The 13,081-nt window shown below is 40.3% G+C and overlaps 1 protein-coding gene across 2 annotated transcripts in view; it reads left to right on the forward strand.

The window, feature by feature from the left end:
* Positions 1-13,081, forward strand: part of SNX25 (sorting nexin 25) — a 124,999-nt gene that overhangs the window by 14,227 nt on the left and 97,691 nt on the right. For both annotated transcript variants that reach the window (XM_032618403.1, XM_032618402.1), the window contains exon 2: positions 11,952-12,039. In XM_032618403.1, coding sequence (XP_032474294.1) covers positions 11,952-12,039 — 88 coding nt within the window. The remainder of the gene's footprint in view (positions 1-11,951; positions 12,040-13,081) is intronic.

Consider the following 13,081-nt stretch of genomic DNA (forward strand, 5'->3'; position numbering starts at 1 on the left):
CAGTTAGGAGGGATGTAAAAACCGGCCTGTTTGAATTGTATTTTCGGTGTTTTTGCAACTAGTAGTTTTATGGCAGTAATCCATCTCACGCACCTCAATATCTTGTACATGTGTGTTATCCAGGCCACTGCCCAGAGTTCAGCTTTTCGCTTCAAGGGAACTATGAAAATAGAAATCCCGCTGGAATTGGAATCAAATTACCAATGTGATATTTTTCCAACCAGGTCCTAAATGTCTTATCACCAGTTTTCATTTAAAAGCCAGTCAACAGATTTAATAAGAATGGTATTACGGTATCCAGGACAGTAACAGAGTTTTTTAAAAAAGTGATTGCATTCATTACTAAAGATCTCTGTGAAAAAAAGCAGTTCTGTGTGACTCATTGAGTTGTTGGGTTACATGATAGCTTTGAAGCAGGGGCAACCACTCTTCCACATTTATATTCAGTGGTTTCAGTGCGAACTCTTATGAAATGAGAATAATTTTTGTAACTTACTTCAGTACGTATGAACGTCAAAATTCTTATGAAATGATCTCATGGATTGGTTGTATATTTGAGTAGCTGTTCTCCTGTGACCTGGACCGGAGTGTGGAATGTAGAGGAGATACCAGAATGGGAAGAATGTTAGAATTCCTAAGCAGAGCCTGCCCCATTGTTAGAGCTCATTAGTTACTCAATTATGAGCTTCTGTTCCATCAAGGATAGATTAAGCCCCTTGAACACAGAGAATGTCATGTATTTACCTTTGTCTCTGGTACCCAACTAAGTGGCAGACGCACAGAGTCCTTAGTATGTGTGAGATGATTGAATGAGTTGATGGAAATGTGATTCATATCTTGGAAACCTCTGATTTCCCTTATGAGCTCAGAATTACAATGGAAGCCAGTGATAAAATGGCTACAGAATTTTTATTCCTACAGACCTTTGCAGGAATGCAAAAACCTAATGCCAGTTTTCAGTGATCTTTCCTAAGCCAATGTGCTTTTTCTTCATTCTTCTCCCCCAGCCCTAGTCTCTGTTCTATATTTGCCAGTTTAGACAAACTGCTGCTGCCTGTATACTTTCAAGTGCATGTTATAATTTCAGTTTCCAAATCTGTGTCTGGTTTGAAATATACTTAAATTTCCCTTGTAATCAAGTGGAGTGTGTTTTCTAAGGATCTTCAGACTTGAGTCCTTGACATTAGAAATGAAGCACATATTTTCTTCCCACGAGTCTAATTCTTCCAACTGAATGGAAAAACAATCCTTAGTATATTAGCCTATCTCAAGAAATACCTCTATTGATCAGTTAATAGAGATTTTGCATTTGCATTAATAGTCATTTTTCTCTTAGAAAGCAGATTAATCACCAAGAAACATTATTAAAGGAATCTGCTTGTGATACTAGTCAAATCTGAAAGTATGATAGGTCATAATACTAATCACGTGTAATATAACTATAATCACTCTTTGATTAACATCGTAAAAAATTTGGACTAAGACTTCTGGCACCATAACGATCTATATTTGAATACTGTTTTGTAATGTAAAAAGACCCTTTTACGTGCATTGTCCTTCTTGAGGTGCACAATAATCCTTTAGTATAAACAGGGCAGACATTATTTAAACTGAATCTCAGAGAAATGGACATGTTCATTATAAGCAGCAAGAAAATGGCAAAGAATCAACTATCGCCTCCTTTTACCTGGGTCTCGATTAAGTGCTCTTGCCACTATCGTGTGATGTCATATGCTTTTGCCATAGTAATAATAATGGGGTTATGCTCCACCCTGAAGCACATTTGAGTTTCCGGTTTGTTCAGAGAAAACATCTAGCTGATTTCATGCCCAGTCATAGGACCTAGTCTCAGGATCTATCCTGATTATCTTTCATTGTAGAAATGGAAACAGAACCTTGATTCCTACATCCGCATGCAGGCAGGGTTGGCCTTTAGCCTGAACACAACAATACTTCGATAACTGGAGTAATAAGCTACAGAAACTACTGATAATCTAATCTACCATTGATCTCTTGCCGAGTTCATTTTAGGTAAAATCATGATAGAGATTTATGCTTCTGGAGGCCAAAGTGGTTTACTTTACTGTGTAAGTATCGCTGAGGGCAGAAAGAAGGCCCTGACCTGCCCATGTGGCCATCACTCATCTCCCCACCTGGAAATAAATACCCTGCAGTGTTGGGCTTTCAAGGCACGTAGGTTAGTGTTGGTTGAAGAGTCTGGAAAGGAACTTTTCCTGTTCAGCTTTGCATAGTTGGTGCTTCAGTGTCCCCTACCACCCACGCCCTGTTGTCCCTTCAGTTTCTCGTTGGCTGATAGAAGACTCTGCTTGAATTGAAGCACATCAACATTCTTGAGGCGCACAGTCCTTTGCAGTCAGAGTCCAAATCCACTGTATGGTTCACAGACCCTTGTAGTATTTTTTAGAACATTTTTGGTGGTACTACACTTAGATCAATAGCATGGAAAGGAATATGTTTTTCATTTAAAATGGTAAAAAATGGTGAGGCCGAAGTAAATACGCAGTAGTCATAGTTAAATTACAGTATAAGTCATTCAAAATAATATATTCCAAATCTTTTATTACATAAAAGATGCTCATGATATAATATTGAGCGTGAAAAACCAGGTGCAGAACTGTGTGAGTACTGTGATCCTAATTTCTTCAAAAGTGTATGAAAATAAGGGCTTCCCTGGTGGCGCAGTGGTTGAGAGTCCGCCTGCCGATGCAGGGGACACGGGTTCATGCCCTGGTCTGGGAGGATTCCCACATGCCGCGGAAAGGCTAGGCCCGAGAGCCATGGCCGCTGAGCCTGCGTGTCTGGAGCCTGTGCTCCACAACGGGAGAGGCCGCAGCAGTGAGAGGCCCGCGTAACGCAAAAAAAAAAAAAGTGTATGAAAATAAAAAAGCACCAATAGTAATTTTTATAATTAATAATGTGTTGTCGGGCATTGTTTAAGTGCTGCATGTGTGTTAACTCAGTTAATGCTTGTATCAACCCTAAGAGGTAGGTTCTGCTGTTATCTTTGTTTTACAGATGAGGACATGAGGTACAGAAAAGTACGTTGTCCAAAGTAAGTAATAGTAAGGATTGGAGTCGCTAACTAGGAGGAAATAGACCAAAATATCAATAGTGATTATCTCTGGATAATGGTGTTATCAGTTGATTTAACTCTGAATTGCATCTATAATATAGAATGTGTCTCTACACTTGATATAATTAGAAATAGTATTTTTAAAAGAAATTGAAGCATCTTTGGAATCTAGAAAAACCATATAAGAACATTTGTAGGTTTGAATTTCAAAGAATAGCTTCTCCTAATATCTAAAACAGAAATTATTCTTAATTAAGAGGGGTAAAAACACACAAAACCACTACTTTCTGTCAATACAGTCTCCCTAAATGATAACCTCTCAGTATATGTTTGACAAATTTCTTTTAGCGATAAGGAGAACAAGACCTTTTTTAACTCATGGTTAAACATTATATGATTTCAATTTTCTTAAATTTACCAAGGCTTGATTTGTGTCCCAAGATGGGATCTATCCTGGAGAATGTTCCATGTGCACTTGAGAAGAAAGTGTAATCTGCTGTTTTTGGATGGAACGTCCTATAAATATCAATTAAATCTATCTGGTCTGTTGTGTCATTTAAAGCTTGTGTTTCCTTATTAATTTTCTGTCTAGATGATCTGTCCATTGGTATAAGTGGGGTGTTAAAGTCCCCCACTATTTTTGTGTTGCCGTCGATTTCCTGTTTTATAGCTGTTAGCATTTGCCTTATGTATTGAGGTGCTCCTATGTTGGGTGCATATATATTTATAATTGTTATATCTTCTTCTTGGATTGATCCCTTGATCATTATGTAGTGTCCATCCTTGTCTCTTGTAACATTCTTTATTTTAAAAGTCTATTTTATCTGATATGAGTATTGCTACTCCAGCTTTCTTTTTTTTTTTTTTTTTTTTTTTTTTTTTGTGGTACGCGGGCCTCTCACTGCTGTGGCCTCTCCCGTTGCGGAGCACAGGCTCCGGACGCACAGGCTCAGCGGCCATGGCTCATGGGCCCAGCCGCTCCGCGGCACGCGGGATCCTCCCCGACCGGGGCACGAACCTGCGTCCCCTGCATCGGCAGGCGGACTCTCAACCACTGCGCCACCAGGGAAGCCCTTCAGCTTTCTTTTGATTTCCACTTGTATGGAATATCTTTTTCCATCCCCTCACTTTCAGTCTGTATGTGTCCCTAGGTCTGAAGTGGGTTTCTTGTAGACAGCGTATATACTGGTCTTGTTTTTGTATCCATTCAGTGAGCCTGTGTCTTTTGGTTGGAGCATTTAATCCATTCACATTTAAGGTAATTAATTATCGATATGTATGTTTCTGTTACCATTTTCTGAATTGTTTCGGGTTTGTTTTTGTAGGTCCTTTTCTTCTCTTGTGTTTCCCTCTTAGAGAAGTTCCTTTAGCATTTGTTGTAGAGCTGGTTTGGTGGTGCTGAATTCTCTTAGCTTTTGCTTGTCTGTAAAGCTTTTGATTTCTCCATCGAATCTGAATGAGATCCTTGCCGGGTAGAGTACTGTTGGTTGTAGTTTCTTCCCTTTCATCTCTTTAAATATATCATGTCACTCCCTTCTGGCTTGTAGAGTTTCTGCTGAGAAATCAGCTGTTAACCTTATGGGAGCTCCCTTGTATGTTATTTGTCGTTTTTCCCTTGCTGCTTTCAAGGATTTTTCTTTGTCTTAATTTTTGTCAGTTTGCTTACTGTGTGTCTCGGCATGTTTCTCCTTGAGTTTATACTACCTGGGACTCTCTGCACTTCCCAGACTTGGGAGGCTATTTCCTTTCCCATGTTAGGGAAGTTTTTGACTATAATCTCTTAAAATATTTTCTCAGGTCCTTTCTCTGTCTCTTCTCCCTCTGGGACCCCTCTAGTGAGAATGTTGGTGCATTTAATGTTGTCCCAGAGGTCTCTTAGGCTGTCTTCATTTCTTTTAATTCTTTTTTCTCTATTCTGTTCCACAGCAGTGATTTCCGCCATTCTGTCTTCCAGGTCACTTATCTGTTCTTCTGCCTCAGTTATTCCGCTATTGATTCCTTCTAGTGTATTTTTCATTTCAGTTATTGTATTGTTCATCTCTGTTTGTTCTTTAATTCTTCTAGGTCTTTGTTAAACATTTCTTGCATCTTCTCAATCTTTGCCTCCATTCTTTTTCTGAGGTCCTGGATCATCTTCACTATCATTATTCTGAATTCTTTTTCTAGAAGGTTGCCTATCTCCACTTCATTTAGTTGTTTTTCTGGGGTTTTATCTTGTTCCTTCATCTCGTACATAGCCCTCTGCCTTTTCATCTTGTCTATCTTTCTGTGAAGTAGTTTTCATTCCACAGGCTGCAGGATTGTAGTTCTTCTTGCTTCTGCTGTCTGCCCTCTGGTGGATGAGTCTATCTAAGAGGCTTGTGCAAGTTTCCTGATGGGAGGGACTGGTGGTGGGTAGAGCTGGGTGTTGCTCTGGTGAGCAGAGCTCAGTAAAACTTTAATCTGTTTGTCTGCTGATGGGTGGGGCTGAGTTCCCTCCCTGTTGGTTGTTTGGCCTGAGGCGACCCAGCACTGGAGCCTGTGTGCTCTTTGGTGGGTCTAATGTTGGATTCTGGGAGGGCTCACGCCAAGGAGTACTTCCCAGAGCTTCTGCTGCTAGTGTCCTTGTCCCCACGGTGAGCCACAGCCACCCCCCGCCTCTGCGGGAGACCCTCCAACACTAGCAGGTAGGTCTGGCTCAGTCTCTAGTGGGGTCACTGCTCTTTCCTCCTGGGTCCTGATGTGCACACTACTTTGTGTGTGCCCTCCAAGAGTGGAGTCTCTGTTTCCCCCAGTCCTGTTGAAGTCCTGCAATCAAATCCCGCTAGCCTTCTATGTCTGATTCTCTGGGAATTCCTCCTCCTATTGCCAGATCCCCCAGATTGGGAAGCCTGACGTGGGGCTCAGAACCTTCACGCCAGTGGGTGGACTTCTGTGGTATAAGTGTTTTCCAGTTTGTGAGTCACGCACCCAGTGGTTATGGGATTTGATTTGATCGTGATTGCACCCCTCCTACCGTCTCATTAGGTCTTCTCCTTTGTCTTTGGATGTGGGGTGTCTTTTTTGTTGAGTTCCAGTGTCTTCCTGTCAATGACTGTTCAGCAGTTGTGGTTCTGGTGCTCTCGCAAGAGGGAGTGAGCGCACGTCCTTCTACTCCGCCATCTTGAACCAATCCATGGTGAAACATTATAAAGCATAATCCAGGAAACTGATTCTGATCAAACCAGGTTTCGTTTGAATACTTAAAAACTTCACCAGTGATAGAAAGTGTAGAGGCACATACGCAATAGAACATCTCCAGGACATGGACACTTTGCTCTCTGGAAAGTACAGCCTCAAAAGCAAAAATGCTTTGGGAACACTGTGTTCTATTATGTAGTGTCTTAATTTTGGTGACTTAAGTTTCGGTCCTTCTCTCTTGCTTTTGTTTCCACTATACCTTTACCTTCAGAAAACCAAGAAATCAGCTGTTAAACCAACCAGCTGATTAGCCTCAACTTGTTGCAAGTTGATGACATTTTGAGCTTTATTAGTGATAATAGCTGTACTTTGCTATATGTGCCAGGAATACTGCTACTTTTTTTCCGTGAGCCAGCAATTACAGACCAGATGCCCAGCGTTCCAATGTGGCTCAGGATTTGGTCCAAACAGTGTAAGCCCACAGTGTTTGGAATAAAATGAATTACTTGGAGATATGATATAAAATTCTTGATTTCCGTTTTTTGTTGGAAACAGTTGGGACCTCGAGCAACCCCCTTAACTCGTTTATTTTCCTGCCAGGCTCTTGCTGTCTTGTTTCTTTTTTGGACCCCTGCTATTATTTCCTTTAATTCTCTGAGGTGTTATAAGCCCACTTCAGCTAGAGAGGGAGTGGCTGGGACAAGGACCTACCATTAGTAAGAAGTCCTGTTGGACTTGGGAGCCCTCATAATTCCTCACGGTGGCCACTCGGCTTCCATTCTGACATGACTGCTGTCATTCATGTCACAGCCTTTCGTCAGGGTCTTCCTATCTTCCTCAGAAGGGATATGTGTGGGTCTTTTGTTTCTTTGGTTTTGATTAAATTATTTTTTGAGGAGGAGGCAGAATATGGTTGGTTTGAAAGGAGCCATGTTTTTGAGAATAACATAGTTTAAGAATGAGAATATTAGTCATGAGATCCCGGTAGACTGTCAGATGCTGAAAATACTTGGAAACACTCGGCCACGTGACAACTCCACGTGGATAATGATGATTGGGGGTTTGTGTTTGTTTTCCTAACATAAGTCACTCTTTCAGTAGCTTTACAGGAAATTATACCCATCACTCCTTCAATTGCTTTTCCTTTTAAAATAAACCAAAATAAATAATTTTTTTATTATTGTAGAAGTGTATAGCAAAGGAGAGAAACACTTGTTTATTTGAGTAGCTCAGGTAATAGGCACGAAAGGAATTACCAGTCATGGACTGGCTGTTCTAGCCCCAACTCTGCTCCCACAGCAAGGAACACAGTAAGCAATGTCATCCTTGTAAACAATGGAAAATGAGGTGTATGTCTCAGCTGGATTCCAGATCATTCCTGGTTGTCTAGTTGCTAATGGTGTCAGAGTACCCAGGTCTCTCCACGTGGATTCTCTCCGAATGTTGTTCCCTCAGGAGAGGGTGTCTTTACTCTGACACAAAGACAGTTTGAGTGTATCGTGGCTGTAGACTAACAGCTGACATTCAGGAGTAAACAGAAAGCTGATATGTGCTCAGGAAAGGGTTTGTTGATACGGCATGTATTCCTTGTTGCTGAGAATCATATATCAGAGAAGAGCTTTGAGGTTTTGCCCTGTCTTTGGAAAACGTTTTCTTTGGTTTTTATTTATTTAGTTAGTTTTTGGCTGTGTTAGGTCTTCATTGCTGTGCGCGGGCTTTCTCTAGTTGTGGCGAGCGGTGGTGCATGGGCTTCTCTTGTTGTGGACCATGGGCTCTAGGCACGCTAGATTCAGTAGTTGTGGCTCACAGGCTCAGTAGTTGTGCCTGACGGGCTCTAGAGCTCAGGCTCAGTAGTTGTGGCACACGGGCTTAGTTGCTCCGCACATGAGGAATCTTCCTGGACCAGGGCTCGAACCCATGTCCCCTGCATTGGCAGGCGGATTCTTAACCACTGCACCACCAGGGAAGCCCGGAAAACCTTTTCAAAATGAGCAATTATATGTTGAGGCTGCTCACTTTCTCTCCCCAGGGTACTCACTGAGTGATTAAAAGTGATCTTGACAAGTTGGTTCTAAGCTAGGTTTACATCTTAAAATGAAGACAGGTTTCATTTATTTTAATTAAGTAAAAAATAAGGTGTATTTTTTTACATGGCAGGGGTTCTGGTTCACCAAACTCCCATCTATCTTAATATTGGGATATGGAGGCCAAACATCAGATGAGGGTGGACTGCTCAGACTGCACTCGAAGTCCTCAGTTCTGGATCGAGTAGTGAAGACTTCTGTCACTTACCCTTTGTGACAGAGGGAGAAGGATGCACATTTTTCTCACACCTTTCCTAAAACCTGCATTCTTAGGAAAGTGGTTGTCAGGAAGAGGCAGGCTTTCCCTGAGGGATGGGAGGGACCTGCGCAGTGCAGGGAGGGAGGTTAGCATTTGCTGTAACACATCTTTTGGGGAAGTCTCTGTCGTGTGGAGTTCCTTTTTTCAAACCTATAAATGGAAGGAGAATGAAGACAGGTTTTGCTCCACTGCCCTCTGGGCCACAGGAATGCACATGTGCCTCTGTTTTAGTGCCGGCCTTCTCCCCTTCTTTCCCTTCCTCCCCTTCTTTCTCTCTTTCTCCACCTCGGGATAATGATTAATTAATGAATTCCATCTCTGTGATCTGAAAGAAAAGGAGTATGTAGTGACTAATCTACACTCATGTAGTAGTTTAGTCATGAGGAGATTCTGGCTCCATAAATATTAAATCCTTAAAAAAGGAATTTCCATGCATGGTTACCCAGTTACTTTGGGCCCATGATGCTTTCTTTTATCTTCCTGTTCTCCTTACTTACAGACTAGCCATCAGGCTGTGAGGATGGGACAGGGCTGAAGAACTGTTTTTTCTTTCTATTAAGGGCCAGTGACCCCCTGGGGGATGGGGTGCAGGGAAATCCAAAATCAGTTTGGAAAATGAGATGGAAAAACTAATAGCGCTTTTAGGTAAAGAGCCAACATAGAAAACGTTATTCTCATATAAGCTTTTTAAATTAAAGAGAGTAAAGGTCTAATTCAGGTACAGTGAGTAGTGACAAACATGTTTATTGTAGGTATTACATCTAAGTATGAAGCAGAGAGAGAAAAGAAATATGCAGACAGTTGGCAATAATTAGTAAAGCCATAACTAGGGAGAGAAAGAAAAGATAAAAAGTAAGAAACTGTTTTGAAGGAAGTTGTAACGATAGACGCAGGAGCTCACAATATGCTTAGATATGCATGTGCTGTCGTATTCACACCTGCTTCTCTCCCAGCCCTTAAAGACAGTTTCCATTTTAAGAACCCAAATTCAGGAACTTCTCAATTAAGTGTTGTTTGGCTGTGGTTTCATCATCCGGGTAGTACTGTGCATGAAAACTGCCATACCTATATTTGGGAAGCTATAACAGACTGCCGAAGACTTGAGAAGTTGTGATTAAAGTTATTTATCAGTATAACGCTCTAAAAGTATTAACTCAATTAAAATTTTGTCCCCAGTTCATAAGTTGTTGAAATATCTGCCTGATGTTCTAAAAAGCACTAGAATTTAAAAATTCTTCTCATCTCTTTAACTTTTTTCTTTCACAAACTAAAATTTTTTAAATTGCAGTAAAATGTACTGACCCCTTAATTTTATAACAAGCTACTCAAGAGACTAGAAAATGGTTTTAAAAGCATGAGAGTATATTTCTTTTAGGAATAAAGTGGCTTTTGTCTATAGGATTATGTATGATTAAGGTTTTTTTTTTAAATGATTCCTTGGGAGAGTGTTGAATGTTATATGTTAATTTGTAGCATGAAGGGATTCTTGAGGCTTTTAAAAGTGTTTCAGCTAAGGAATCTCAAGACTATGGCATTTGGGACTTCCCTGGTGGCACAGTGGTTAAGAATCCGCCTGCCAGTGCAGGGGACAGAAGTTGGAGCCCTGGTCCAGGAAGATCCCACATGCTGCAGAACAACTAAGCCCGTGCGCTACAACTACTGAGCCCTGCGCTCTAGAGCCCCCGAACCACAACTACTGAGCCCATGTGCCACCACTACTGAAGCCCGCGTGCCTGGAGGCCGTGCTTCACAACAAGAGAAGCCACCGCAATGAGAAGCCCCCGCACCGCAGTGAAGAGTAGCCCCCGCTCACTGCAACTAGAGAAAGCCCACGCGCAGCAACGAAGACCCAATGCAGCCAAAAATAAATAAATAAGTAAATTTATTGAAAAAGACTATGGCTTTTGTTTTTTAATAACAGTGATCACAAAAATGGTTGATACTCTTGGCATTTGACCCATGGGTAGTGTGAAACTAAGCCAAGGACTAGAAATTCTCTGCTCATGGTCGGGTGGTCCAGGGCCATGGTGTTGATTGCAGCTGTGTTGGGGTGGCCTGCAAGAACAAAAGGATTTCCTCATGCTCATTTACTGGATGAAGGTGATGCTAACATGAGCCATTTAGATCTCCTGAGTGACTGTGGTGGTGCTAGTAAAGCACTTGTAATATTTCACATGCCTAAAGAAGTGCTCTACGTTCCACTACTAGTAACTTTTTTTTATTGCTCTGAAACCAATAAGTGGCCCAATTACATTATACATGCTTTTGATCACTTTCGTATGTGATCAATTAAAAGTTTTCCTCTTTAATGTCATCTTACTAGCCAGATAGTGGGATTTAAATCTGATACATTGCCTCTCTCTGTTTTTGTTTTTTGTTTTTTGCCAGCTAGTATCTTTTTATAATTAAAAACTTAAAATTTACTGTTACACAGACATATGTGGAGGAAGAAGTTAAAATCCTATGCCTCTGCCTATTAAAGGAAACCACTTTTAATAGTTTAGCATATATGCTTCCAAGCATTTTCCATCATGGAAAACTTTCCATGAAGGCATATGTATCCCTAATTCATTCCTTTTAAGGGTTGCATTATATTGTAAAATATGAGCATACCATAATTTAACTCTTTGGCTATTGATATACACTTGGGCTATTTCCAGTTTTTTGCCCTTACAATCAACATAGCAGTGAAATTCTTGGTATATATACTTTTTTGCAACGTGGAGGTATTTTATGCTGGCTAGATCCCTAGGAGTGGAATTGCTGAGTGAAGGTAGTGCATTTAAAATAACTCTTATATTTCGTGTCTTATTTTAGAGAAATCTTCTCCATCCCAGGATTCAACACAGCGTCTCCCTTGTTTCCTTTAAATGCTTTTTTAGTTAAAAAACATATTTAGTGTTTTAATCACTTTGGAGTTATTTATATATGAAGTGTGAGATAAGACTCTAATCTTCTTTGCCACATGAATATCAAATTGTCCCAACACCACTTATTGAGTCATCTGTTTTCCTCACAGATTTCAAATTCTTTCTCATTATGTTCTTAATTCTCATATATAGATATGTATCTATATATAGGTGTTTTTGTACTTTCTACCATTCTGTTGATTTGTTTATTCCTATACTGATATCATACCATTTTGATATCTGGTAGGGAAAACCCTTCCTTAATTCTTCTTTTTCAAAAATTTCTTAACCTTAAGCATTTATTTACTTTTCCAGAAGAACTTTATAATCTGTTAAGCAGTATTTTAGTGCCTGTTTAAATGGTTTTTCATACCTTTGGTTTTATTTTTATGTATGATTTATTCATTCAGTAATATGCATTTTTTCTTCTTCTTCTTCCATTTCAGAGTCCTGTGTGTGGAAACTCTGTACACGAGTCAGTTCAGTCTAGAAGGGTAGTCATTTCTCATAACATGGACAAGGCTCTGAAAGAAGGTAAGGATTAAGTTAGGATATATAATTACCATGGGAAGCAATTCATTATGTTCTAAAAGGAAAATAATCATTCCTAGCAAATTTATCTATCCTTGTCTACATGTTGCATTTGAATTTTTTCTTCATGAATTTTTACTTGAAGACTTAATAAATACATCCATGTTTTAGTTAAATGGATGGGATCTAAACATTGATTAAGTAGGAATTTTCAGGTCACATGAAACTAGCCAGCTAGGTGGAGCTAGTTCCAGGATAGGAAGCAAGGATCTGCTCTCTGTTACCTAAAGTAGGTATCAGGAAACTTTGTTTCTTTTAGATATAAACTAGAGAAGGTGCACTGGGGATGAGTACACTCAGGCTCGCTCATGGACAAACCAGTTAACCAAATTTAGGGATATCAGTCAACCTTATAAAAGAATGAAGGACATTCATGTGAAACTAGTATTAAGGATGATTAGAAAGGGGATTGTGGCAGGTACAATATTATATGTCTAGAAATGGGGACAAGTAAGTGTAATTACAAATATTAAAGTTTAAAAGAGAATAATATATTTTGATCAAATTAAAGTTTAAAAAGATATTTTAAAAATTAAATTTCTAAAAACTGATAATTTCAGTTATATGTACAGAAAAAAATGTCTGAGGTTTTTCAGATGAAAATACATGGTGTTAAATATGAAGTTAGGAGAGAACTGGCAGCTATACCAGACACCCTTAAAAGGTTTTCTCCTGAAGTTACATTGCCTAGAAAACTGACAGAAGATTGACTGTTTTGTTTGTTTTGTTTTTGCGGTACGCGGGCCTCTCACTGTTGTGGCCTCTCCCGTTGCGGAGCACAGGCTCCGGACGCATGGGGTCAGTGGCCATGGCTCACGGGCCCAGCCGCTCCGCGGCATGTGGGATCTTCCTGGACCGGAGCACGAACCCGTGTCCCCTGCATCGGCAGGCGGACTCTCAACCACTGAGCCACCAGGGAAGCCCAGAAGATAGACTTTTAAAAATCTTTTTGACTTGCTATTAAATCTCACTAGATCTATAGCCT

The sequence above is a fragment of the Phocoena sinus genome, chromosome 21 (assembly GCF_008692025.1).
Source record: "Phocoena sinus isolate mPhoSin1 chromosome 21, mPhoSin1.pri, whole genome shotgun sequence".
In the NCBI taxonomy this organism is placed as follows: domain Eukaryota; kingdom Metazoa; phylum Chordata; class Mammalia; order Artiodactyla; family Phocoenidae; genus Phocoena; species Phocoena sinus.